General features: G+C 46.4%; 1 protein-coding gene across 1 annotated transcript in view; it reads left to right on the plus strand.

Moving 5' to 3' along the window:
- The window catches only part of fbln2 (fibulin 2), a 197,464-nt gene that overhangs the window by 108,465 nt on the left and 61,965 nt on the right, over window positions 1–27,034 (plus strand). Inside the window, exons 7-8 of the mRNA XM_078543464.1 lie at window positions 3,032–3,161; window positions 8,195–8,393. Of these exons, the coding sequence (XP_078399590.1) occupies window positions 3,032–3,161; window positions 8,195–8,393 (329 nt within the window). The remainder of the gene's footprint in view (window positions 1–3,031; window positions 3,162–8,194; window positions 8,394–27,034) is intronic.

Below are 27,034 nucleotides of genomic sequence, written 5' to 3' on the forward strand. Positions count from 1 at the left end.
TCAAGCCAGGGGTTCAATGAAGAGTGCAGGAGGATATGCCAGGAGCAGCACCAGGCATACCTAAAAATGAGGTGTCAACCTAGTGAAGCTATAAGACAGGACTACTTGCTTGCCAAACAGTATAAGCAGCAAGTGATAGACAGAGTTAAGCGATCCCACAACCAATGGATCAGATCTAAGCTCTGCAGTCCTGCCACATCCAGTTGTGAATGGCGGTGGACAATTAGACAACTTACTGGAGGAGGAGGCTCCACAACTATCCCCATCCTCAGTGATTGAGGAGCCCAGCACATCAGTGCAAAAGATAAGGCTGAAGCATCTGCAATAATCTTCAGCCAGAAGTGCCAAGAGCCATCTCGGCCTCCTCTGGAGGTCCCCAGTATCACAGATGCTAGTCTTCAACCAATTCAATTCACTCCACGTGATATCAAGAAACGGCTGAAGGCACTGAATACTGCAAAGGCTATGGACCCTGACAATGTTCCGGCTTGAAGACTTGTGCTCCAGAACTTGCCATACCCCTAGCCAAGCTGTTCCAGTAGAGTTACAACACTGGCATCTACCCAACTATGTAGATGTCCAGGTATGTCCTGTACACAAAAAGCAGGACAAATCCAACCTGGCCAATTACCGCCCCATCAGCCTACTCTCCATCATCAGTAAGGTAATGGAAGGCGTCATCAACTGTGCTTTCAAGCAGCACTTGCTTAGCAATAGCCTGCTCACTGACACCCAGTTTGGGTTCTGCCAGGGCCACTCAGCTCCTGGCCTCATTACAGCCTTGGATCAAACATGGGCAAAAGACCTGAACTCCCAAGGTGAGGTGAGAGTGACTGCCCTTGACACCAAGGCCGCATTTGACTGAGTGTGGCATCAAGGAGCCCCAGCGAAACTGGAGTCAATGGAAATCAGAGGGAAAACTCTCCACTGGTTGGGATATGCGTCACAGATGAAGATGGTTGTGGTTGTTGGAGGTCAGTCATCTCAGCTCCAGGACATCTTGAGGCACCTATTCAGCAACTGAAAAAAAATTTAAAATAAGAAAATGGCCACTGCTCCTGGGTCACTATCGTGCATGGGAAACCCCTCCACAGGGCAGCTTGCATCATAGCCAGGTAGCTGTGGGGCATGGGGGTGGTTGGGGGGTGGGGGGGGAGTGTGGTGCCTAAAATTCTTCACAGAGCGCTGGCACACAAGTCTGCTGCCAGGAGGCTGCCTATCCTGCACCTGGTGCCAAGGGGACCTGTAGGCTGACTGGAAAATTCCAGTCAGTCTCTGATAATTGGCTTTAATTGCCCTCTTAATTAACTTAACAAGGTGCTGTTCCACCTCTAATCTGGCCTCCAGGAAAATGGCTTGGGGGCAGGATGGTGCCAGCAAACCAGCATGCTGGCTGGCAGCACAAAATGACGAACCCTCCCGCCTCAGTGTCTGCCCCCATAGTGAGGCTAAAATCCTGTCCAGCGTGTTAGTATCTCATCATTGTCAATTTGAGATCATCTATTTGAGATTTCAAAACTGAGGAATGTTTGCCATCAGCAGACTTGTTTTACAATTTATATCATCTTATATTATTTGCATATATATATTATTGTTATTTACAATCTATGCCAATGACCTGGATGAAGAGACCAAATGCATGGTTGCTAAATTTGCTGATGACACAAAGATAGGTAGGAGAATAAGTTGTGAAGATGACATAAAGATTCTGCAAAGGGTTATAGATCGGTTAACTGAATGGGTAAACATTTAGCAGATAGCATATAATGAGGGAAAACGGGAATTTGTTCACTTTGTCAGGGGGAATAGAAAGCAGCATATTATTTAAATGGAGAGTGATTAGCGAACTCTGAGGTACCGAGGGATCTGGGTGTCCTGGTACATGAATCACAAAAAGTTGGTATGCAGGAACAGCAAATGATTAGGAAGACAAATGGAATATTGTTGTTTATTGCAAGGGGAATGGAATATAAAAGTAGGGATGTTTTGGTACAGTTGCTCAGGTCATTGGTGAAACCACATCTGGAGTACTGTGTACAGTTTTGGTCTCCTTATTTAAGAAAGGACATAATTGCATTAGATGCAGTTCAGAAAAGGTTCACTCGACTGATGCCTGTAACGATGTGGGTATCTTATGAGGAAAGGTTGGACAGGTTGGGCCTGCATCCATTGGAGTTTAGAAGAATGAAAAGTGACCTTATTGAAACATTTAAGATTCTGAGGGGATTTGGTGGATTTGCTGAAAGGAATTTTCCTTGTGGGAGAGACTAGAACTAGGGGACACAGTTTAAAAATAAGAAGTCTCCCATTTAAGGTGGAGATAAGGAGATTTTTTTTTCTCAGAGGGGTGAGAGCCTGGAATTCTCTTCCCCAGAGAGCAGTGGAGATAGGTTCATTGAATATTGTTAAGGCGGAGTTAGATTCTTGACTAACATGGGAGTCAAAGTGTAAAGGGGTAAGCAGGAAAGTGGAGTTCAGGCCACAATCAGATCTGATCCTATCAGATGCCAGGGCAGGCTCAAAGAGCTGAATGGCCTACTCCTCCTCCTAATATCTCCTTATTGTTTCATGCGATGTGGGCATTGCTGGCAAGGACAGCATTTCTTGCCCATCCCTAATTGCCCTTGAACTGAGTGGCTTGCTGAGCCATTGCAGGGGGTAGTTAAGAGTCAGCCACATTTCTGAGGAGTCACATGTAGGCCAGACCAGGTAAGGATGGCAGGTTTCTTTCCCTAAAGGACATTACTGAATCATTTAGGTTTTTATGATAATCAATGATAGTTTCATGGTTATAATTACCTTTTCAATTCCAGACTTACTAACTAAATTCAAATTCCACCAGCTGCCATTGTGAGATTTGAACCCACATCCCCAGAGTTGGGTCTCTGGATTACTAGTCCAGCGAGATTACCACTACACCAACGTCTCTCCTATCTATGTTTTTACATTCGTATACTCAGATATGGTAATTTTACTAAATTAATTTAATCAAAGCATTGTCCTGACCATAATATGCTATGTTTTATAACAGAATTGCACAGAAACAGTGCTGTGTCTCATATATGGAGGAACACAGCTGCTTGGTTGGCATTAACTTTGCAAAAGAAAATGAAGACTGCTATGCAAATCCAAATGATGTTTGTGGAGCGGACATATATACGGCAAGTATTTCATAGCACCTTATCTTTGTCACAAAATATTTTAACCATTAATGTCGCTTCTAAAAAGATACGCTGTAACGTGATGATACTCAAATGCCCTGATTCCATGAAATGCAGTTGTCCACTCTAAAAGAAGAAAAAAAGATGCATCTATATAGCACCTTTTATAATCTTGAGACATCCTAAAGTGCTTTACGCCAATGAATTACTTTTTGAGGTGTATTCACCGTTGAAAACTGTTACATGAGGAGGCCATTTTGGAAATCTTTAGTTTGTAATTTGCTGAGCAATATAAAATAAGCAGTTACTTCATTAGAATGATTGCATTTACAGCCTAAATATACACTTAGAGAGTAGCTGTATTACAATGTTGTTGCAGGCTGGTATTTGTACAATTCAATCCACATATAGTGGACCAAAATTACACTGGTGGCTGCGTTGACCCCCGTGTCTGGCAAAAAGTGTCTTTGCAGATATACAAGTAACATGTAACAAGCTTGGTTGTCTCTTAATATTAAACATTCAGATCCAAGTTGATATAGGACGTAGCCTTAAGGTTACAGGGGTGATGTCAGAATACGCATTTGAAACAAGGAGTAGTCAAAACCTGGAACCCTTTTCACTAAAAAGCTGTTGTGGTTGGGATTCAATTGAAAATCTCAAACTGAGATTGATAGACCTTTGTTTTGTAAGGGTATTGAGGGTTATGGAAGCAAGGCAAGTAGATGCAAATCAGCCATGATGAATTTGAATGGGAGAACAGACTCGATGGACTGACTGGCCTCTTCCTGTTCATGCATTCCTGGAAAACTTACTATCCAGCTGTAGACGCTTTAAAAACTGACCTTTGCATGAGATTGCAGTCGTTCATGAAGTTGCACTAACCTATTTCATTAGTTAAATCAGTACGCAACTCCTTACAACACCCATTGATATGTAGTTTCGATTTAAAAAGAAAACTTGTGCTGCAGTGAATAAGGGCACTATTCTTAAGTTCTGAGATCTGACTTTGATTCCAGCCCAGACTGGTGAAATGAAACACACTTCTTTCTGCCACCTGTCTCCAAATCAGTAGATAATGCGAATCATTATTCAGCACAAACTAATACTACATTGGCCATCTTGTTCAGAAAGGCCACAAGGATAAATGATGTGGCAAGTAAGGCTGGGATTAAAGAGACAACTGACCATCAGTCTGATCAATGATCTGATTCCTGAGTTATACTAGAGATCTTACATTGATAAGCACCCAGAATCATTTTGAATCAACTTGCAAATTAAGGTATGCTTGCTACTTTATTATAAAGGTTTATTACTTAAATTTTGGTCTCATTACTATGGTCAGGATTTGGATAAAGCAGAGCTTCTAACAGCCAAATATGTGGTAAGGAGACATCAGGAGGTATCTTCTATGATAAAGCATCTTGCTTCAAAAACAATTTAATACTTGCCTTAAGACATTCATTGATTTTATTGAACATTTAAAATCTGATTTTTAACACCCTGCTCCACCTGGAGGGAATTGTGCAGGCAGGAAGTTAAGATGCCAGAGGCTTTCTCGCTGCATTCCCGCCCCTATATTAACTTGTCTGAAATCAGGCATGGGAAAGCCCCCTGCATCAGAGGAGCGGGGGCCTAATTTAAATGGTGAAGTTGTGCTTTGGTTTCCCACTGGGCCAGATGATTGGTCACCTGTCTCGGCCCCCACACTGGCACCCTGAATTAAAATTGGGGCTTTACAGCCAAATACAGTGCACCTGTAACACTGTTCTAGCAACCGTTTGATGTTATAATTGCCTGAAAGTTGTTTGTCATAGCTGCGGATCTATACTAAATGCTTCAACAAAAATAAATCTTGACTTGTCCAGGAAATGCGGCTTTTCTTGGTACACCCCCTTATAAAAGAAACTGGCAGAAATGGTTCACAGCTACTTCACAATTAACAGTGAAGTTCAAACAAACTCACCTGCTAAGCATAAGCCTTGAAATTGGATGAGACAAAAGACAGGTGTTAAAAGGCACCACACATGGGCTTAGATCTCACCAGGAGGGTGAGACCACAAGAACATATGAAATAATATCAGGAGCAGATCAAATGGCCCATCAAGCCCACTCCACCATTCTATACGACCATGGCTGATCTTGGGCTTCAACCCCTTTTTCCCATATCCTTTAATTCCCTGAGAGAAAATCTGTCTATCCCAGCCTTAAATGTATTCAACGATGGAGCATCCACAACCTTCTGGGGTAGAGAATTCCACTGATTCATCACCCTTTGAGTGAAGTAATTTCTCCTCATCTCAGACCTAAATGATCGACCCCTTATCCTGAGACTGAGCCCCATGTATTGATTCCCTGGCCAGTGAAAACAATCTCTCAGAATCCACTCCATCGAGCCCCTTCAGAATTTTGTAGGTATCAATGAGACCGCTTCCCACTCCAGAGAATATAAGCCCAATTTACTCAGCCTCTCCTAGGACAGCTCCCCTCATCCTAGGGATAAGTTTAATGAACATTCGCTGTACCACCTCCAATGCAAGTATATCCTTCCTTAAATGTGGAGACCAAAACTGAACACACTATTCCAGATGTGTTCTCACCAAAACCCTGTACAGTTACAGTAAGGCTTCTTTACTATGATACTCAAATCCCCTTGCAATAAATTAAGGCTAACATGCCTTTTGCCTTCCTAATTTCTTGCTGCACCTGCATGCTAACTTTCTGTGTTTAAAAATTGCCTAGGGCCTGGGGAATCTCAATAGAGTCAAATAGGCCTCTGAACAGCTGGGACCTACATACACCATACTCAATTTACCCATTTCATCTTACATGTTATAAATGAGGTCGTACAACAGGATTAGGATCTGATTTGCATATTTGAAAAGCCTCCTGCCTTAGGGTGACCAGATTTCACAAGTCAAAACTGGGACACATTGAAAAGCCTTGGGATGGCAGGGCTGCAGGATGATTGACATGTTGAGTGACCAATGGCAGGAGTCTAGGGAGGGACAGCTGAAGTAGAGGTCATATGATGACATCTCTTGGAATTTGTCCAGCCAAATGACTCCAATAAATTAGTGCCTCACCTGCTGGTCTTCTGCTGTCCTCTGTTCTCCCCCAGTCTTCTCCGGCTATGTATGCTCTCCTCTGGCTCCCCTCAGCTCTCCTTCGGCCCTCTCCTGCTCTCCTTCGACTCTCCCCTGTGCTCCTCTCGCTCCCCCCGCTCTCCTCTGGCACCCCCTGCTCTCCCACGCTCTCCTCCGGCCCCGCCCCATCTCTGGCCGGCCTGACTCTCCTCTGGCTCCCCCCTGCTCTCCTCTGGCTCCCCCCTGCTCTCCTCTAGCTCTCTCCCACACTCCTCCGGGACTCCCCACTCTCCTTCAGCAATTCCCCCACTCTGTCCCACTCCTCCAACTCTCCCCAACCACACTCCTCTGCCCCCCACCCCACCCCAACCCCCCCCCCACTTTCCTCCAGCTCCCCCCACTCTCCTCCGGCTCTCCCCGCTGGCCTCCGGCTCTCCCCGCTGGCCTCCGGCTCTCCCCGCTGGCCTCCGGCTCTCCCCGCTGGTCTCCGGCTCTCCCCGCTGGCCTCCGGCTCTCCCCGCTGACGTCTGGCTCTCCACCACTGGCCTCCAGCTCTCCCCGCTGGCCTCCGGCTCTCCCCGCTGACGTCTGGCTCTCCACCACTGGCCTCCAGCTCTCCCCGCTGGCCTCCGGCTCTCCCCGCTGGCCTCCAGCTCTCCCCGCTGGCCTCCAGCTCTCCACCGCTGGCCTCCAGCTCTCCCCGCTGACGTCTGGCTCTCCACCACTGGCCTCCAGCTCTCCCCGCTGGCCTCCGGCTCTCCCCGCTGGCCTCCAGCTCTCCACCGCTGGCCTCCAGCTCTCCCCGCTGGCCTCCGGCTCTCCCCGCTGGCCTCCAGCTCTCCACCGCTGGCCTCCAGCTCTCCCCGCTGGCCTCCAGCTCTCCACCGCTGGCCTCCAGCTCTCCCTGCTGGCCTCCGGCTCTCCACCACTGGCCTTCGGCTCTCCACGCTGGCCTCCGGCTCTCCCTGCTGGCCTCCAGCTCTCCACCGCTGGCCTCCAGCTCTCCCTGCTGGCCTCCGGCTCTCCCCGCTGGTCTCCGGCTCTCCCCGCTGGCCTCCGGCTCTCCCTGCTGGCCTCCGGTTCTCCCCGCTGGCCTCCAGCTCTCCCCGCTGGCCTCCAGCTCTCCACCGCTGGCCTCCAGCTCTCCCTGCTGGCCTCCGGCTCTCCCCGCTGGTCTCCGGCTCTCCCCGCTGGCCTCCGGCTCTCCCTCGTTGGCCTCCGGCTCTCCCCGCTGGTCTCCGGCTCTCCCCCGCTGGCCTCCGGCTCTCCCTCGTTGGCCTCCGGCTCTCCCCGCTGGTCTCCGGCTCTCCCCCGCTGGCCTCCGGCTCTCCCCGCTGGCCTCCGGCTCTCCCTGCTGACGGAATAGCCAATCAGGGCACTGAGAGGCGAACCAGAGGGAAAGCGAAACGCTGACCCATTGAGAACCAATCCATTTTGTGAAAAGAAATTGCCCCTGGCTGAGGCTCTGGATGCTGGGGAGAAGGATTTCTGTACCCGTGGGAACAGCCCATACCAGCCACTTGATGGTCAGTGGGTGGGTTACATTCTGATTCACAGGGTGCAGCCCAGATCGGTCTTTTTGGGTTTGCCAGCAGTAAATGGAGCGTGAGGTAAAGGGGAGGGGAGAGGATGTGAAGAGAAGAGATGCTGAGGCTGTGCGAAAAGGTGAAGTGCTGAGGGAAATCTGATTTGGTTCATGTAAGGAAGCAAAAGCTGCAAACTGGGGCTTTTGAGCAAGTTGTTGGGACACAGGGCCGTTTAGTGAAAAATAGGGACTGTCCCGGCCAAACCGGGACATCTAGTCACCATATCCTGCCTGTTTTGGATGGGAATACAGGGCGTCCATTTTAAGGCTGGCTGTCAGGAATTAAAAATAAACTGAAAGGTTATCTCAGTTTAGCAGTGTGATGATTCATTTTATCTGCTTTTGTTTAATTCTCCTTACAGAAATGCTGCGACTGCTGTGTGTTAGGAATTACATTTCGGAGCCAGCATGGAATATGTGAAGAAAAGCCAAGCCTAGGCCATCCATGCAGTCAAGCATTTTTAAGCTGTTGTGAGGGAGTGGAAGATATTACTCACCTTCCAGTAAGAAGATGGCTGAAACCAAAGCCACTGCCAGAGAAGGCTCTTGTTCCTGACCAAGGTGCAGTATAGTTTTGCAATTGGATTTCTCCTATAGGAAACAAGATCAGCACAGTATCACCATAAAATATTAAATGTCAGCCCATCCTAGAGGGATACATCATGGGCTGTAAAAGACTTTGAGGAGATGTTTGACTGCCAGCTGTCTGTTCCTCAGCTGAAAAAGCGGGCAACTGTTAGTTGAAAATCCATCGGGGAAATTGCGTCCATTTGCCAGCCTGAATCAACTGTCAGACATGCCATTAAATGGGACCCGGAAATATGCAGAGTCCTAATCCTATTCTAAGGGCTTGTTTTTCACTGAGCTGGGAAGACTCTCCGGACCTTTAAAAGTGGTGGGCGGACTGGGATGCAGAACTCCCACTCTCATTTCTAACCGATATGTTTTTTTGCCAGTAAGGAAAGGGAGCAGGGCATGATTCACACAGGAGGAAAGCCAGAACTCTGCAGGGCCACTGCAACTTGGTGCTGAGTTTAAACAGACCCTATTTTGGCCATTACAAAGGCCTTAGCCCACAGCATGAGCGTCACAAACTGATGGAATAGGCGCAAACACTTGAAGGCTGGATAACTGTCGTGATTTGAAGTTTTTTTTTTAAATACTCCACTCTTTAAACTTAAAAAACAGACTGCAGCTGTCAGTGAGAGGTAAAAAAAAAATCAGCTGGACTGATTTGATTGACGGGTAGGTTAGAGGAAAAAGGCATCTGTCCCTGCAGTTGCAATAGAGCTCTTTGTTGACACTTCCCCAAGGGCTATGATCATGTCATTGTGAATGCTTGGCTGAGTTTCAAAAGCCACAATTATCTCAACACAGGGTTCTGAGTTCACAGTTTGATTGGCAGTTTAAAGAGTCTTTTAAGGAGTCTTTTAATCTGTCTTTGATGTAGGGTCTGAATAGAAGTTTGTTTTCTACAACAGATTACCCACTTGAAAAAATTTAAAAGCTTTGAATAGGCTTTATGAATGGTAGGTTTTTCACTATCAAGTATGTAGGAGTGAGAACTGTATTAGATTGTTAGGAGTTTATTTCTTTTTTTCAACTCCACACGGCTTCTGAGGTCTGCCCATGGTGGATATTGGATGAGTGGCTATGGAGTTGGCATGGAGGGTATGAGGGAACCGGAAGGGTGGGTGGGTGCGTGAGGAGATGCAAGGGGTGGGGGCTAATAGGTCTAACAACTAAAACAACTGGGTCAAAGTTCCCAGAAAACCAAAGTAGACTTTCTACCCAGCCTGCCTCTGCACTTGCCCACCAACATGGCCACGCACACTCTGCTTCCAGGGTCGCGGGTTCGACCCAATACCGCACCCAACATCTCCACAGCCGGAGTGAAAATTGGGTGTTTTGGGATACTTTTTACCGAGGCAAGTTCAGAGATTTGGGAAATTTCCTGACTCAAGCTAGCCACATGGTAGCCAAAATCTGGCCCTAAGACTGTGTTTGCAACTTTTAAGGTGAAATGGGTGAATAATGTGCAGTGAAAATGAGGTGAAATGAGTGAAATTTTGAAGGGGGTGCAGGAGAAGAAAGACTTGGGTGTATATGTACAAAGATCATTGAAGGTGGCAGGACAGGTAGAGAGAGCAGTTAATGAAGCATATAGAATCCTGGGCTTTATTAATAGGGGCATAGAGTACAAGAGCAAGGAGGTTTTCCTGAATTTATATAAGGCACTTGTTAGGCCTCAGCTGGAATATTATGTACAGGTCTGGGTGCCACATTATAGGAAGAACGTGAACACATTGGAGATGCAGAAGAGGTTTACAAGAATGGTTCCAGGGATGAGAAACTTCAGCTATGAGGATAGATTGGTGAGGTTGGGACTGTTTTCCTTGGAGAGAAGGTGGCTAAGAGGAGATTTGATAGAGATATTCAAAATCATGAGGGGGCTGGACAGAGTAGATAGGGAGAAACTATTTCTACTTGTAAAAGGATCAAGAATGAAAGGGCACAGATTTAAAGTGATTTGCAAAAGAAGCAAATGTGATGGGAGAAAAAGCTTTTTCACACAATGAGTGGCTTGGGCCTGAAATGTACTGCCTGGAAGTGTGGTGGAGGCCGGTGATTATTTGAATAGAAACAATGTGCAGGGGTACGGGGAAAAGGCAGGGCAATGGCACTAGGTCATAATGCTTATTAGGAGAGCTGGTACAGACATGATGGGCTGAATGGCCTCCTTCTGTGCTGTTAAAATTCTGTGATTCTGCATGCACGCCCAAAATGTTCTGAAGCCTAACTAGCGATTCCATAATGACCACCGGAGGCCTCTCCCGAAAGAATTACTGGGTGTCGATGTGCACAAAGAGCTGCTCGCTTGCTGTTCTCAAACCACATTAATCCATTCTCCCAAAATCAAACACCCTGTTCCCCCACCCCCCACAACCCCCACAGAAGCCAGTCCTGTCTCTAATGGGTCTTATTCTACCAGATGCCTGGATTCAGTAGCCAGCCGGTTTTCCTCCTAAGCAGGCTGGTGACCACCTGTTTGACACCTGCAGCTTTCCGAGAAAACGTTAATGAGGCTGCCAAACCTCAAAGTGCTTCTGGAATTCCCACCGTTGCATTGCTGACATATCCAGTCGGTGCTCAACCGGAAAACCTCCCCAAACACCATCACAAACCTCGCAGCGACCGTTGTCTATTCCATCCAGCTCTCCGAGCTTATTGGTTGTATTAATATTTGTTGAGGTTTGTCATTGTGAACTTTTTAACCAATATGTAAGTTGAACCTGAAGAAATTTGATAACACCAACTTTGAACCAAGATAGAAAGTTGCTGGGATCTGGAACTTGCCGCCTGCAAAGGTACTGGAGACTGGTATCTTAAATCATTATACCAGGGAGTTGGAAAGCTACCAGGAGATGAGGGTGTGGATAAAAAGTGGAGCTACGGAACTGAGCATGACAGCTCTTTCTAAGAGCCAGCACAAGGATGATGGGTTGAATGGCTTCCGCCCGTGCTCTAAGCTTTTATGATTCTGTGATAATAGAAAAACATACAGGTTATGTAAGTAGGTTTGGGCAGGTGTTTTGGGCCCCACCAAAGTTGGGAATGGAGTTGGACGTGGCGGCACCAGCCATTTTAGGGAAGGTGGGGTTCAGGACTTGGCAAGGTCACCTGCCTCCACGAGGCAGGCAACCAGTTTGACTCCTTACGAGCCTTGTTGTGGAGAGGTGGTGGAGATCGTCTTAAGATTTTCTAGTCGGTCTCCAGTTTCTTCATGTGATGCTGGTCCTTTCAACTGCCTGGAGGAGGGCACTCAGCATCAGGCTGCGGTCCCAGCATTCCAGGCAAGCCCACAGGCCCTCCCTGCCCCTAACAGGCCACACTTGTAGCTGGATCGCTCTATGCCCCCACCCCCCAACCCCATATTTGTGGCGTGGAAAGGCTCTGATTGGACCTCCAGCTTTGAAAGTCAGCCTGCCTGCCACCCTTAATTGGACAGGGAACTTGTTTCCATTGTTACGACCATAATGGGAGGAGTGCAGTTTAACTAACCTCATTAGTTTAAAGGTTTAATTCACTCTCCAAAATGGCCAATTATTTATCTCTGCTGCTGTTAGACCCAGAATAAAAGAGACTTTAATGAGGCTTCTTTCAATAAACTCAATGATTGATTTATTATAAACAAAACTTTTTTAAAAAACAAGTTGCAAGAACTGGTTAACACACGATTGTACTCTAGAAGTATAACTTTCTATCCCTAAAATACCCCAACACACACACACAAACACAGAAATGAACAAACGATGAACAGAGTCTCTCTGCAGAGATGAGCGATACAGGATAGGCGTTATAGAAATAAAGGATAAAGTTCGCAGAGTCTCGGCGCTGTCAATCTTCAGTTCCCTTGTGTGAAGACAGGCCACTGGTCCGAGTAGATGTCTGGAGTTTCTCACCAACGGAGCTTTGCCATGACGGAGAATATAGCCGGGTCAATCCCTCTTCTCAGCCTCTCAGGTTTCCAAAAAACAGACAAGTTTCACTGAGCTGAGGATTCTTAGTTGGATACTGCCAACAACTTTATTTTAGCTAAGGCAAGAAGGCGAGCTGGGCAGTCTTTTTACTTTCTCAGTTCAGTCCCAACTGAACTCAAAAGCACAAGTTCAAAATTAAAGCTCATCCCTGTCATGTGATTTCCAGTAACTCACTAGTGTTTTGCCTTTAATTGACGAAAAGGACTGGTTTAAAGTAATTGCAATGCAAACAAGCACACAGCTTCCACCCCCCCTCCCGACCTCACGTACCATGCTGATCAGGTGATTTCTTGGAAAAGACATGCTTGTTGACAGTTCCAAGGTGAACTTATGACCATTTTGAGAAAACTCTGGGTCAGCATCCAAAGGCCCAAATAATGCAACGTCCTTCCAAATTTTAAAAGAAAAATCCAGTTCATGAAGATATGGTTTTCCCAACACCATGCCAACCAAGGGGATGCCCTGGTCAAAATCCCAGTGAATGACTATTTCCCCCCCACCCCAGGGGCAAGTTCGGGATCGGGAATCAGCCCCAGCTCCTGTTTCCTGTGGCCAAAGCGAAAATTCAGCCCCTGGTATCTGAATAGAGCCTTAATTGCAGAGTGACACTACAAGCGCTTAATTACAAACACAATAAATGTTTTATTGCAGGCCTGACTCATTGACAATTTACCTGAGCAATGTGAAGCCTTTTGTCTGTCTGCTGCCCTATCGACACTGAAAAAACAGGCAAATTTTAAATTGCTTTTTTTAAACTTCCCACCCACTGGCCAACTCTACTTTCAAGCAGGCCTCAATATCTGCTGCTGGTTACAGCTCATTGCATAATTGTCATGTACGTGCAGACTGTGCCTAGTACTGGTTATATAGCTGCCTAAACTGTGGCGACTAGAGGGACTCCTGGAGGCTGCAGCCAAACACCCAAAATAAGAACTCTCAAGATCGATATTTTTTGTGGGGCAAGGAGCACCATGCATTCTCAAAACCCCACCTGCTGCTACCCATACAGTGGCAGCCAAACCCTCGGGATTTCCTCATTCCTCTTTAAGATTTGACTGCTGGCTCAGCTCTGCGGAGCAGCCGCTGCATTTCCTGTGTGGCCCTCCCTGTCTCAGTACCCACCCCCCACAAGCCCCCACAATCCCCGATCGGTGGGTAAACCATTAGTAGTTGTTGAGCAGTGACAGCTTGCAGATTATATTCATGAGGCTCGACCACGAAATTGGTTACGATCTCTCACTGGGGCCACCTTCCGGGCTGTCCGCTCGCCCTGCTCTTCTCCATGGGTGCTCTGTATGAAAAGACAATCCTGTTATGATTTTTGTTCACACATTCAGTGATTGTGGTCGTTTATTTAAGTTAGTTTTGATAATTTGCGATAACATAATTGTTTTAGTCTGTGAAAGTTGATGCATACTCTCTGATACACAGTTGCTGGGGTAAAGAATAGTACATGTGGTGACTGGCATTCAGACTGATTGGCTCGTTTTTACGAAGAGTTGGATAGGAGCAGAAAAGACTTTCATTGTTATGCAGTAATTTACACTCAGAGGCCTGTGAGTCTGTTGAATATAGTACAACAGTTCATTTGTTATAATTGGCACAAACACGGTCATGTTTCAATGTGCATAGATTTGTACTCTTATAACGTGCTGTATGAAATTGGTAGTCAGAAATGTAGGCACTTCAGAAGTAGCTCAGTGAAAATAAATTATTAATGAGTTATTAATGAACAGTATAATTAAATGAACATTTATCTTTATTTGCAAAAATTAAAAATGACAGAATATTTGTATTAAGGATTAAGCCATATCAAATTCTAAATGGTTGCATATTTGTTTTCCTTATTCAGTTTCTTTTTAAGCAGATAGTTTGCAATCCCTATTTATAAAGCGTGTGACACAGGCATCCTTGATTCTGTTTCCTGAGGTTGATGCACGGTGTGAACTCTGCATAGTGTTGCCTACCTAATCCCGAATTCAAGGCATCAAAGGTTTGAGCAGTAGCAATCAATATCCACAGGCAGTGCCTCATTGAGAGGAATGATGCCTGCAATTTGGACCTAGCCTCGAGGGCTCTGTTATAGATTTTTGTGGCGTTGTCACCCACTCATTAATGCATTCATTCGCGCATTCTCCACACATTGCTGCAGAATGTTAGTCTTACCATTCTGCAGACCATTCTGCAGAGCTACTGATGTATCATACAAGGCTGTTCTGCACGTTCACAAAAGACACTAGCCTGAATTTTGCGCCCGTCGGGCACACGTGATCGATCAGCGGGCCCGGGAGCGGATGGGAAACCATCCCCCGACTGCGTTCGGCCTCCGACTGCGATTTCATGCTGGCTGTCCAATTAACGGGCAGCCAGAGTGAAACGCTCCCGGAGAACGGCTCAGCACCGACGGTGGGGGGGGCGGGAAGAGGGCGGGCGCCAACGTTACCGCGGGTGCTGGTGAGCGCTTCCATCGAGCTCACTGAAGGGAGACAGCTGCCTCCGGGAGCTGCAGACCTCCATATAATTAAAGCAAGGACAAAAATGCTGCAAAAATGTCCATGCAGCACAATCAAACACCTGAAAGCAGACCTCATTAAAAAAAACACAGTCCCCAGATGTTTCTTTTTACTTTAAATCCTAACGGAGGTTTCATCCCGCCCTTGGATGACTCTTCATCAAAACTGTAAAGCCCGCCTGGCCGATTGGCCCGTCTGCCAACCGTAAGATTGGGTGAGCCACGGAAAATCGCTTGCAACTGGGCTGCTACTGAGCTTAGTTTCCCGCTGAATTGTCGGCGGGCGCTCTTCCGACTATTGAGCGCGCGCGCCGAGCAAAATATTGCGCGAGTGCGTGACGACATCGGGACTCTCGCTTGACGTCATCTCGTGCGATTTTATGCCCGTTCGGGTCGGGCATGCGCCCGCCCGCCCCCGCGGGGCATAAAATTCTGGCCTTTGGGCCTGATCACGTGGTCAGGGGTGCACCCTACTCACATCAACCTATCACGCAGGAACCTACCATGATCCCCATGGCGTGGGATAGGGTGGCTTGAGGAAGGATTCCCTCCCAGTGTCAGCTGCAGCAAGGCCCAGCAGCGCTGGGCAGCGCAGGCAGCTGTGGGGGTAGCTCACAGTCAACTGCACCACAACAACCCTGAAGCAGATCATTGCAGTAAAAAGGCATTGGACCTCAAATTTAGTAGGCGTGATTAATTGTGCAAAACTAAAAATGTAAATATTTTTTCAAAACTTAGAAAATTGAACTTAGCTTTCACCAGATAAATCATTTTAAAAACAAGACTTAAAAAAATCTGATAAATCCTGCAAGAAAAATCATGGATTTTGCTTTTTAACAATATTGATCACACTTGTAGAAGATTTCATGTTTAAAAAGTCAATCCATTTTGGCTTTTGAACGATTCTTTCTGGTGTGGGTCTACATATTAACAATTCACAAATGCAGAAGAGTCCCGACATGCCTGGAAACACAGGTCCAAAATGTTCAAGTGTAGTTAGTTTGTAACCGGTGGCAATTGGTTATGGCGTGTTTGGAGGTGGAGAGGGCATTTAATCAGGCGGGAGGGTGGAGTGCTCGTACCCTGCTGCCTTCACACCTCTGTCAAAATAAAGTCCGGGGTGGAAAGGCCCATGGCAGGACTTGCTGCCCAGCCACCCGATTGAGGCCCTTAAGTCAGAAATTAATGATCACTTATGGGCATCCTCCTACCACTGCTGCAATGACCCTGTCATCTCTCGCAGAACATGACAAGCAAACCTGTGCGGGCCGCTTGTGGTCTCCCAGGGTGGGTGGGCTGTTCCCTCATTCAAAGGCACTCAGTGCCTGATCGAGTGACCCAGCATCGGAAAGCGGGAGGCCCAGCTGAGAGCCATCCCTTCTGCCCTTGCTGCCGACCTCCTGCACCACCACCCCCCAACCCCTTTCCTCATGACCCCCACCTTGCGAAACCCCTCCCGCCATGACTTACCTCTGAACTGGATCACCCCTTGATCCTGGGCCTCTGGTGGCTGTAGCTGCTGTAGCAGCTCACCGCCTCCCTGGTGAAGCTGGTGAACAAAAGGACTGCCGGCCTCTGATTGACTGGCAGTCCTAGGTGTGCGGGATTTCCATCCCCGGTGTCCTTCATCCTGGGGAAGGCCCGCTAGTGCCCAACTGAGAGGCACTTAACACCAGTGGGCTTTCCCAGAGGAGGCAACATGGTCTCTTCGCGGCACTCCAGCTGGCAGGCAAGAGCCTCGATGCCTCTGTAAAATCCCCCTGTTGCATGGTCTCTACAATATTCAGCAGTGATGAATGCTGAACACGCTGCCATTACTGGCACCACAGTATCTGGTCCTCTATAATGTGTTTTTGCTGACTAATCTTTCTTTTGTAGACAATTCTCAGCAAATAAAAATCTAGGGCCTCTGCAGTAAAATATTTAGAAAATTAGTGGGATGTAAAATCTGCTAGTGTGTAAAGCAGGTTGCTAATCTTTGCTCCCCCCAATGAATTTGGAATTTTATCCCTATTGTGTTGCTAATGAGCTGGTGGTCGGTGTCTGAGCCCTTGAATACAGAAGCACTCACAATGAAAGGAAAAAAAATGAAAGGTGACCCTCAATTCCTAAGACTGTAACAAACACACAGGCCAGAATCTTTGGGTTGGCGAGCGGGGGTGGGGCGTAAAATGATGCGCGGTGACGTTGGGCGGGCGTCCCGACATCACCTTGCGTCATTCAGATCTTGAGTTTGGCGGGTGCGCACCAGAGTCAGCTGCGCGCCCGCCAAACTGTCAAAGGCCTATTAAGGCCATTTGAATAGTAATTGAAATACTTAACGGAGCTGCCCGTCCAACTTAAAGGTTGGCGGGCAGGCGAAGAGCCCAGTCGGCCTTCGCATTTATCATGGAACCTCATCCACGGGCGGGATGAAGGTTTTAAAAGTTTAGTGAAAAATGTTTTTAAAGTTCATTGACATGTCCCAGCTCATTTGACACTGTTCACATGAGGGGACATGTCGTAAAAAATTTTTCTTTTCTTTATTAAAATTTTCAAAAATCAAACTAATTTCGCTGAGGTAGCTCTGTGCCTCAGGGAGATTTCTGCGCTCCTTCGCGCGCATGAGCGAAAGAGCGCAGGCCTCGACTCAGCCTACTTCCCCCGCCCGCACAGGGAGCGCTCAGCGCTTCCAGATGCGCGTCATGCTGGGCGGGCCTTAATTGGCCCGCCCACGTAAAATGGCGGCGTCCAGCCGATCGTGGGTGGCGATTGGCTACGCGCCCAGCTGCACCTGCTCATGCCCAACCCCCCCTCACGATGGGGAGAAAATTTTCCCCACAGTTTTAAAAGAGCCAGTCTTCCAAACTGAAACACAAATGGCTAGGATTTCCTCATCCTATTTTCACCAAAATTACACCGAAATTTTCCTCTGCTTTTACATCTAATGGGCAGGATTTTCCCGTCGGCGAGTGGGGGGAGGGGCCTGCTGGAAGACGCGTAAAATGACGCATGGTGACGTCGGGCGGAACTGCCAACGTCACCGCGCTCCATTTAAATTTTCAGGTAGGCGGGGGCTCAACAAAATCAGCTGTGCGCCCGCCAACCTGTCAATAGCCAATTGAGGCCATTGACAGAGTCATTTAACTAATTAGTGGACCTGCCCGGAATTTTTTTTTCTAATTTTAATTTCTGTCACGGAACAGCTGATCTCCCTGAGGCTGCACTTAGCCTCAGGGAGATGAGTGCGCTCTTTCGTGCACTCTTGATTTTGGTATTCACCCCCCCGCACAGGGAGCACACAGCCTTAATTGGCCCGCCCACGTAAAATGGCGCCGTGCCCCCCGATCGGGGGTGCCGATCGGAAGCGTGCCTGTGCATGCCCGCCCTTCAACTTCATCCCCGACGGGGGTAAAATCCTGCCCAATGTTGCTGAAAGGAATTCATACCGAAATTTGACAGAGTTGCTCATTTGTCTCCCTCAGAGCATAAAAACCGACATAAAACAAATATGAATGCACGCCACCAATAAGGCTAATACCGAATGAGCTGCTGTCTTTTACCATGGTGCCTCACAGTTAGAAGCTTTTGCCTCTACTGCTTCATCTCCCCTCCCAGTATTATGGAGAACAGGGATATGTCCATTGGGAGCGATATGTTCATCGGGAAGGACATTCCAGCTTTCAGCTCTTCTGAAGGCCTAGGGGTCAGTGCCTGAAAAAGTTTGCATGCACAGAGAGTGACGGCATTTAGGTTATAATAGTCCAGGTTTCAGTAAGAATTATTACTTCCTAAAATGTGAAGAAAATTGCTGTCAAACTCCAGACTTTAGTACACTGAGATCAGGTGACTCAGGACCATGCTGAGCCGATATTTCTTCGAAATCTACACCAGTGCATCACTAATGTGTGAATGCAGGAAACGTCATTTGCAGGCAGGGGAGCAGATTTGAAAATGAGTTTAGAAGGATTTCAGTGGATGTACCACAGGGTTTACCAGGCCTTGAGAGACACAGCGAATGACAGAATAGCTTCGGGAGGGAAGGAAGTGGCTTTACAGCAATGCTTGAGGAGCAGGAGTGCTTCCCCCTTGCTCGGGGTTGAGGCCTGCTCCAAATGGAAGCCAAGCTTTAGGTTGACTCACGGGCAGGGATCCTGCTGTAAAAAAAAAGCACACCCGCCGAATTGAAAATGTAAATGACGCGCGATGACGTTGGGACACATGCCCGATGTCACCCCACGTCATTTTACGCCTTAGCGAGCTGGACCCTCCCCCGCTCGCCAAGCCGAAGATCCAGCCCCGAGCTCCAATAGCACTTCAAATTGCGGTACTTATCCACAGTAATGTTATGGTGCAAGTTTCTGCTCAAACTCATAAATTTTTTCCACGAACCTGGACAACCGGGTAGCATTTCAAACTCTAGCTGTTTATTTTTCCCCTTTCCATTAAGATATATTCCTTGATGTATTTATGAGTGGTAACCTGGGCCTGGATTTTTCCTATATCGGATGGGCTGGGCAGGGGTGATCGGCGCCTGTGATTGGCTGCGCGCCACCATTTTACACGGGCAACCTAATTAAGGCCCGCCCAGCATAACACGCGGCGAAAGAGCGCAGCAATCTCCCTGACGCACGGAGCTGCCTCAGGGAGATTGAATAGATAATAAAACATGTTAACAAATGAAGTAAAAATGTATTTAAACATGTCCCCTGTCACATGAGTTGGGACATGTTTGTGAAGTTGGGAAAATTTATTTAATGGTTTTATAAAAGCTTCAGGAAACCTCATCCCGCCCGTGGATGAGGCTTCCTGAAAAACGCGAAGGCCGCTTGGGCTTTAAACCTGCCCGCCAACCTTAAGGTTGGACAGGCAGGGTTCTTAAATACTTTAATTACTTTCTTAATAGCCTTGAAATAGCCTTAATAGTTGAAATTTCGGTGGGCGCGCAGCCAACTCCAGCGATGAAGTAATCGCATGTCATTTTACGCATCAGTGTATCGGGCTCGCCCCCGCACGCCGATTGGAAGATTCAGCCCTGGTGTAATTTTAGTAATGCAGCTGAAATTGGATTTATTACAAACTAAAACTGCTTAATCATGAGTAGCCTGGGTTTGAATAACTAATAAAGGCTATACCCAACCATTAACTAGTTTCGTTTGTGAAAACTAATCAATTGTTTATTAGATAAATTGTGTTAATGTTTTAACGTTTTTAAAAAAAAGTGCCTTTGTACCTGAAAATCTGAAAATGGGCAGTTTAATTTGATGACTTGCTTTGATGGGCTGCAGCTGGTGGAAATGGGTGCGACTGGTGGAAATGGGTGCGACTGGTGGAAATGGGTGCGACTGTGGAAATGGGTGCAACTAGTGGAAATGGGTGCGACTGGTGGAAATGGGTGCAACTAGTGGAAATGGTTGCAACTAGTGGAAATGGGTGCGACTGGTGGAAATGGGTGCGACTGGTGGAAATGGGCTGCAGCTGGTGGAAATGGATGTGACTGGTGGAAATGGGTGCGACTGGTGGAAATGGGTGCGACTGGTGGAAATGGGTGCGACTGGTGGAAATGGGCTGCAGCTGGTGGAAATGGGTGTGACTGGGGGAAATGGGTGTGACTGGTGGAAATGGGTGCGACTGGTGGAAATGGGTGCGACTGGTGGAAATGGGTGCGACTGGTGGAAATGGGTGCGACTGGTGGAAATGGGTGTGACTGGTGGAAATGGGCTGCAGCTGGTGGAAATGGGTGTGACTGGGGGAAATGGGTGTGACTGGTGGAAATGGGTGTGACTGGTGGAAATGGGTGTGACTGGTGGAAATGGGTGTGACTGGTGGAAATGGGTGCGACTGGTGGAAATGGGTGCGACTGGTGGAAATGGGCTGCAGCTGGTGGAAATGGGTGTGACTGGGGGAAATGGGTGTGACTGGTGGAAATGGGTGTGACTGGTGGAAATGGGTGTGACTGGTGGAAATGGGTGCGACTGGTGGAAATGGGTGCGACTGGTGGAAATGGGCTGCAGCTAGTGGAAATGGGTGTGACTGGGGGAAATGGGTGTGACTGGTGGAAATGGGTGTGACTGGTGGAAATGGGTGCGACTGGTGGAAATGTGCTGCAGCTGGTGGAAATGGGTGTGACTGGTGGAAATGGGTGTGACTGGTGGAAATGGGTGTGACTGGTGGAAGTGGGCTGCAGCTGGTGGAAATGGGTGTGACTGGTGGAAATGGGTGCGACTGGTGGAAATGGGTGTGACTGGTAGAAATGGGTGCGACTGGTGGAAATGGGTGCGAATGGTGGAAATGGGTGTGACTGGTGGAAATGGGTGTGACTGGTGGAAATGGGTGCGACTGTGGAAATGGGTGTGACTGGTGGAAATGGGTGTGACTGGTGGAAATGGGCTGCAGCTGATGGAAATGGGTGTGACTGGTGGAAATGGGCTGCAGCTGGTGGAAATGGGTGCGACTGGTGGAAATGGGTGTGACTGGTGGAAATGGGTGTGACTGGTGGAAATGGGTGCGACTGGGGGAAATGGGTGTGACTGGTGGAAATGGGTGTGACTAGTGGAAATGGGTGTGACTGGTGGAAATGGGTGCGACTGGTGGAAATGGGTGCGACTGGGGGAAATGGGTGTGACTGGTGGAAATGGGTGCGACTGGGGGAAATGGGTGTGACTGGTGGAAATGGGTGTGACTAGTGGAAATGGGTGCGACTGGTGGAAATGGGTACATTCATTAATTTGATCTGGGGGTATGGCCAGTTTTGTGAGCAGAGCCAATTTCACAATTGTTTTTAAACCTAGAGAAAGCTCAACCCCAATGTAGTTTTCTGCTTAAAAACAAATCTTTATCCACTGCTGGCAAACTGAAGCAAGTCTGTCTGAAGTGGAATGTTGCTGTTGGGAAAATTGGCTTCCATTTACATATACGCCAAGAACTAAGGGCCGGATTTTGGCTACCGAGCCGGGTAGCCCGAATCAGAAAATTTGATGATTTGCTGCACCTGTCTTGATAAAAAGTACACCAAATCATGAAATTTTTGCACTGGAGAGAGGGGGGAGTCAGGTGCAGGATGGGGTTGGGTCCACCAACCTCAGAAGCAGAACGTAGCTGGTCATGGGGCAGGGTGCATGCTGAGTGGGCTGGTTACAAAGACCTCTGTTCTCTGGGACATCAAACCAGTGGTTTAGAAGATTTTAGGCCCCTTTCCCTCAACCTGCACCCATAGCCCCACCTACCCACTTTGCCAACTGAATGACAACTCATGGCCCCACACTCCCGTGGCCCCTCATGTCCCCATTCCAACTCAATGCCAAATCATGCCCCTTGCCCACCCATCACAACCCCCATGCAACTTCATAGCCACTCACCCAGTATCTACCATGGGCAGACCTCAGCAGCCATGTGGTGATAAAATAAAATAAACTTCTCAAAATCTAATACAGTTGTCACCATAGAGAATTTGCAGTGAACATAACCTCCCTTTCATGAAAGCATCAACACTTATAAAACTCCTCAAGTGGTTAATCTCTTATTTCTGTTCATACCCATAGCCCTTTACTAGTTTCTTTAAGCTGTCAATCAAACTGTAAATTCAGAACCCCAGCTGGGATAATTGTAGTTTATGAAACTCTGCCAAGCATTAATAATAAATAACCCTTAAGAAAATGTCAACAAAGAATTCTAATGAAACTCGTTGAACAGATGCCACACCAGCTGGCCTGTCAATCGAAGCATCCAGCAGAAAGTTGTTTTTAACTTGTTCATAGGATGTGGGCTTCGCTGGCTGGGCCAGCATTTATTGCCCATCCCTAATTGTCCTTGAGAAGGTGGTGGTGAGCTGCCTTCTTGAACCGCTGCAGTCCATGTGGTGTAGGTACACCCACAGTGCTGTTGATCAATCACAGCGTCCAGTTCTTTTTTACAGTTTAAAGAGCAGGAGATTTAAAAAAAACAGTTAAATGGACCTAATCCCACCCTTCAGGAATGTTTACATCTACTCCATAAATTTGCGACTCCCACATTGTAGCTTAAGGCCTTGCAATAGCCAAATGGGGTCTATTTGAACTCAGCACTAAGTTCAAATAGCTCTGCTGAGTTTGGATTACCCTTCTGCGTGAATCACACTCCGCCATCTTTCCCCAGTGGCAAAAATGGGATCTCTCAGAAAGGGGCAGGACTACCCCATTCGGGTCCCACCTGCCATTTTTAAGGATCCACGGAGTTGTGAAGACGCCGCAAAAATCTGGCTCTAATTCTATTTACATTGATTCCATTGAATGGGTGTTAGAAGGTGCAGGCAATCCTCTAGGCTAGAATTTCACCTATGCAGTGAAGATGAAAAATTACCCCGGGCAGAATTTCCCCCCCCGGGGGGGGGACATCCAGGAGCGGGTGCGTGTGGGCGTGCCTCCGATCGATGCCCCCGCCGTGGGCGGGCCAATTAAGGCCGGTCCAGCGTGATGTCCGCCAGGAAGTGCTATGCGCTCCCTCTGCAGGTGGTGGGGGGATTCCCTAAGCTGAGGGGGAATCTTCGTGTGTGCGCGAAAGAGTGCACTCATCCCCCTGAGGCTAAGTGCTGCCTCAGGGAGATCGGCGCCAAATTCAAAAATGTTTAATATAGAAAAATAAAATTTCCCTGACATGTCCCCTCATGTGACACTGTCACATGAGTTGCGACATGTCCATCATTTTTAACTAAACTTCTATTAAATTTTTAAAAACCTACATGAAACCTCATCCCGCCTGTGGATGAGGTTTCATGCTTTTTCTGAAGCCCGCCAGGGCTCCCGGCCTGCCCACCAACCTTAAGGTTCTTTAATGAGTTCAATTACTTTTTAAATGGCCTCAATTGGCTGTTGACAAGTTGGCGGGCGCACAGCTGATCCGGCTGTGCCCCTGCCAACCTGAAAATCTAAATGACATGGGGTGACGTTGGGAGTTCCGCCCGACGTCATCCTGCGTCATTTTGCACGTCGGTGAGTGGGCCCCGCCCCTGCTTGCCGACCTCCATATCCTGCCCCCCAATTTGTTACAGCAGAAGTTTAATAAAAATCAAAAGGTAGCCGAAGAAATTGTATATATTTTCAAAATAGTCAGCTTTTCTTTAAAAGGGAATGGACCACAATTTCAATTAGAAATGCAAAATATCCTTTTACATCAAGCTAATGGGAGAAGTAATAACACAGATGGTCCTTGTTGGCAGGCTAGAAAAGAAAACTGTGTTGGAAACATTACCTTGGCTCGGGCTCTGAGGCTGTCTTCAGGTGGAACATAATGAAAGGAAGAGAAAAAAATATACTTCTTGGCAGGGGATCCTGTCAAATTTCAAAGACCAATGAAACATGCTCTTTGATGTACATTGCATAAAATCCTGCAGTAATCCAGCTTATTAGCATGATTTTAATTGTACCTCAAATGACAGAACAGAAGAGCAAAAGTATACACAAGATTGGTTTTTGTTTAGAGTGTCAAAACCAGAAAAATGGAGCAGCTGTAAATTCTAAGGGCTATAAAGAAAATAATTAAAAACCTAACTAGTACTTATGAAACATGCAGATGAAAAGAGGTCAAGGCAACAGATACAGTGATGCAGAATCATTTATTATGGAATCTTATTTCTCTTATGTTATCTTGGAACAAAGTTAAAGAGTTAATAAGGAGATAAAGCTTTTGAGGTATGATTATTGGAAAGACTTGCCATTAAGTAAAAAGATAAGTTAAATTTAGGTATTATATATTTAATTTAAGATATAGCACTCCATAATATACACCAGTCCCGAATAAAAAGCATTTTCATGTTAGAAACAAAGAAAGTCGGAGTATAGTTGTGTGAAAATGACAGGTTCTTTTGCCTACAAAACAACGGTGACCAGACTTCAAAGATGGTTCATTGGTTGCGAAGTGCTTTAAGACATGCTAAGGATGTGAACAACGCTATATAAATGGAAGTTCTTTCTCGTCAACAATGGATGATCAAATGCTTGGAGATGACAAGCACTCTCCTTTTTAACACCTAGCTGATTTAAATTGAATTCGGCAGTACAAGATTCCTTTTTACAGTATCTTTTTTTTTGCAATGTGATGATTTTTAACTCAAAAGGGAGAAATTTTGATGAAAGCGCAACAAACTTGGGCTTTTTCATGGAAACTGATAAAAGCAAAATACTGCGGATGCTGAAAATCTGAAACAAAAGAAAATGCTGGAAAAACTCAGCAGGTCTAACAGCATCTGTGGAGAGAAAAAAAAAACAGAGTTAATGTTTCGAATCCATGTGACCATTCTTCAGAGCTAAAGAGAAGTAAAATGTGATGAAATTTATACTGTTTAAGGGGGGTGTGGAGCAGGTGAAGCTGGATAGAAGGCCAGTGATAGGTGGAGGCAAAGGAGAGATTGCCAGAGATGTCATGGACAAAAGGACAAAAGGGTGTTAACGGTAGTGGTACAGGCTAAAGGAGGTGCTGATGGTGGCATTAAGGACAGAAAGCGGAATGTGATAATAGCAGGACAAGGGTAAGCACTCTGGAAAGAACAACATGAACAAGTGACAGATAGCCCTAGTGGGGGTGATTTTGGGATAAAAGATTGAAAATAGGATAAAAGGTGGGGATAAAACAATGAATAAAAATGAAAAATAATAAAAATAAAAATAAGTTGGATAAAAAATAATTTAAAAATGAAAATTTAAAAAAAAAATTAAAATGAAACCTCCTTTAGCCAGTACCACTATCATTAACACCCCTTTGACCTTTTGTCCATGACATCTTTGGCAATCTCTCCTTTGCCTCCACCTATCACTGGCCTTCTATCCAGCTTCACCTGCTCCACCCCCCCTTAAACAGTATAAATTTCATCACATTTTACTTCTCTTTAGCTCTGAAGAACAATCATACGGACTCAAAACATTAACTTTTTTTTTCTCTCCACAGATGCTGTTAGACCTGCTGAGTTTTTCCAGCATTTTCTGTTTTTGTTGTGGAAACTGATGTTGTATTTAGGTTTGAACTATTACAAAAAAAATGAAATCTATATTTTCAGTGTGGAGCTGTTTTCCCAATGATCCATATGCTGACAGTAATGGATTAGCAGTCATAAACATAGAATAGAGTAATGGAAGCAGGTTTCGGTAATGCAGGCTGATTTTAACTGTTTCATTGTTTCTGAATGAGCAATGAATGGAAGGAAGACTTGCCATTTTACGAAATAACCAAAAAAAGTGCCTTTTTTATTTGTGGATGGCTATAGATTTTTCTCAGCTGTTAGCTCGCCACTTATATGATAGTTTCTTCTTTAAAGAAACCACATTTCCCTGTATTTGTCACTTCATGAGATTCATGCTTTCCAATAAACATGTTTAGTGCTGGCACTGGAAAATAGCTGCATCTGATAACCATTTCCCTGCAAAGTCACAGCCCACAAAAGGAAAGACACAAATGAATAAGTTTCAATCAATGAGTTACACGTGGGGTTATTTTGAATTCTGAAGAATCTTAATACTTAAGACCATTAGTAATATATTCTTAGTTTAGCTATAACAAAGAAGTTACATCAGTTTGTTCCCAAAAGTTCTACATTATTTCTATGCTTGGATGGGTTACACCCTTTTGTGATATGAGACATGGAAGTCAGATGCACAATGACAACTCATGGCTTGACAGGAAATGATGGAATATGAAACTAATCAAGAAATTGCATCATTAGAAAGGAAAAATCTCAAAGTGCCTTCATGCAGAACCTCCTGATGTGAACTTGGGTATGCAACTTGCCTAGCCTGTATAGAACTTGTTGGGGCTGGGGATTGCAGGGAGAGGAGACAGACTCGTGCAATACGTTAGACACTGCCCCTTGACTTAGGAATCTGTTACTGCATAAGCTAATGGAATAGATGTCTTCCATCTGTCAGGTTACCGCATGAAGTGCTTTTGAAAAGTCTCGGCCCATGGGATTGATTTTAATCACATCTGGGTTTTGCGATGTCAGGGTTGGAAAACCAGGCAAGTGTGAAACATACTCACTGGCCCAGAGGAGTAATCTGACCCCACAAAAAAGATGTTTTTACTTAACTGGAGAGTCTCTTCATCTAAACTATCAACCTGCTTCAGCCTGTTGGGGCTCAGGTCCCAGTTAAAATACTGTTGTGACATTTATACATAGCTTTTATATATAGGCTGCCACCTGAGTC

The sequence above is a fragment of the Cetorhinus maximus genome, chromosome 6 (assembly GCF_964194155.1).
Source record: "Cetorhinus maximus chromosome 6, sCetMax3.hap1.1, whole genome shotgun sequence".
Lineage (NCBI taxonomy): Eukaryota > Metazoa > Chordata > Chondrichthyes > Lamniformes > Cetorhinidae > Cetorhinus > Cetorhinus maximus.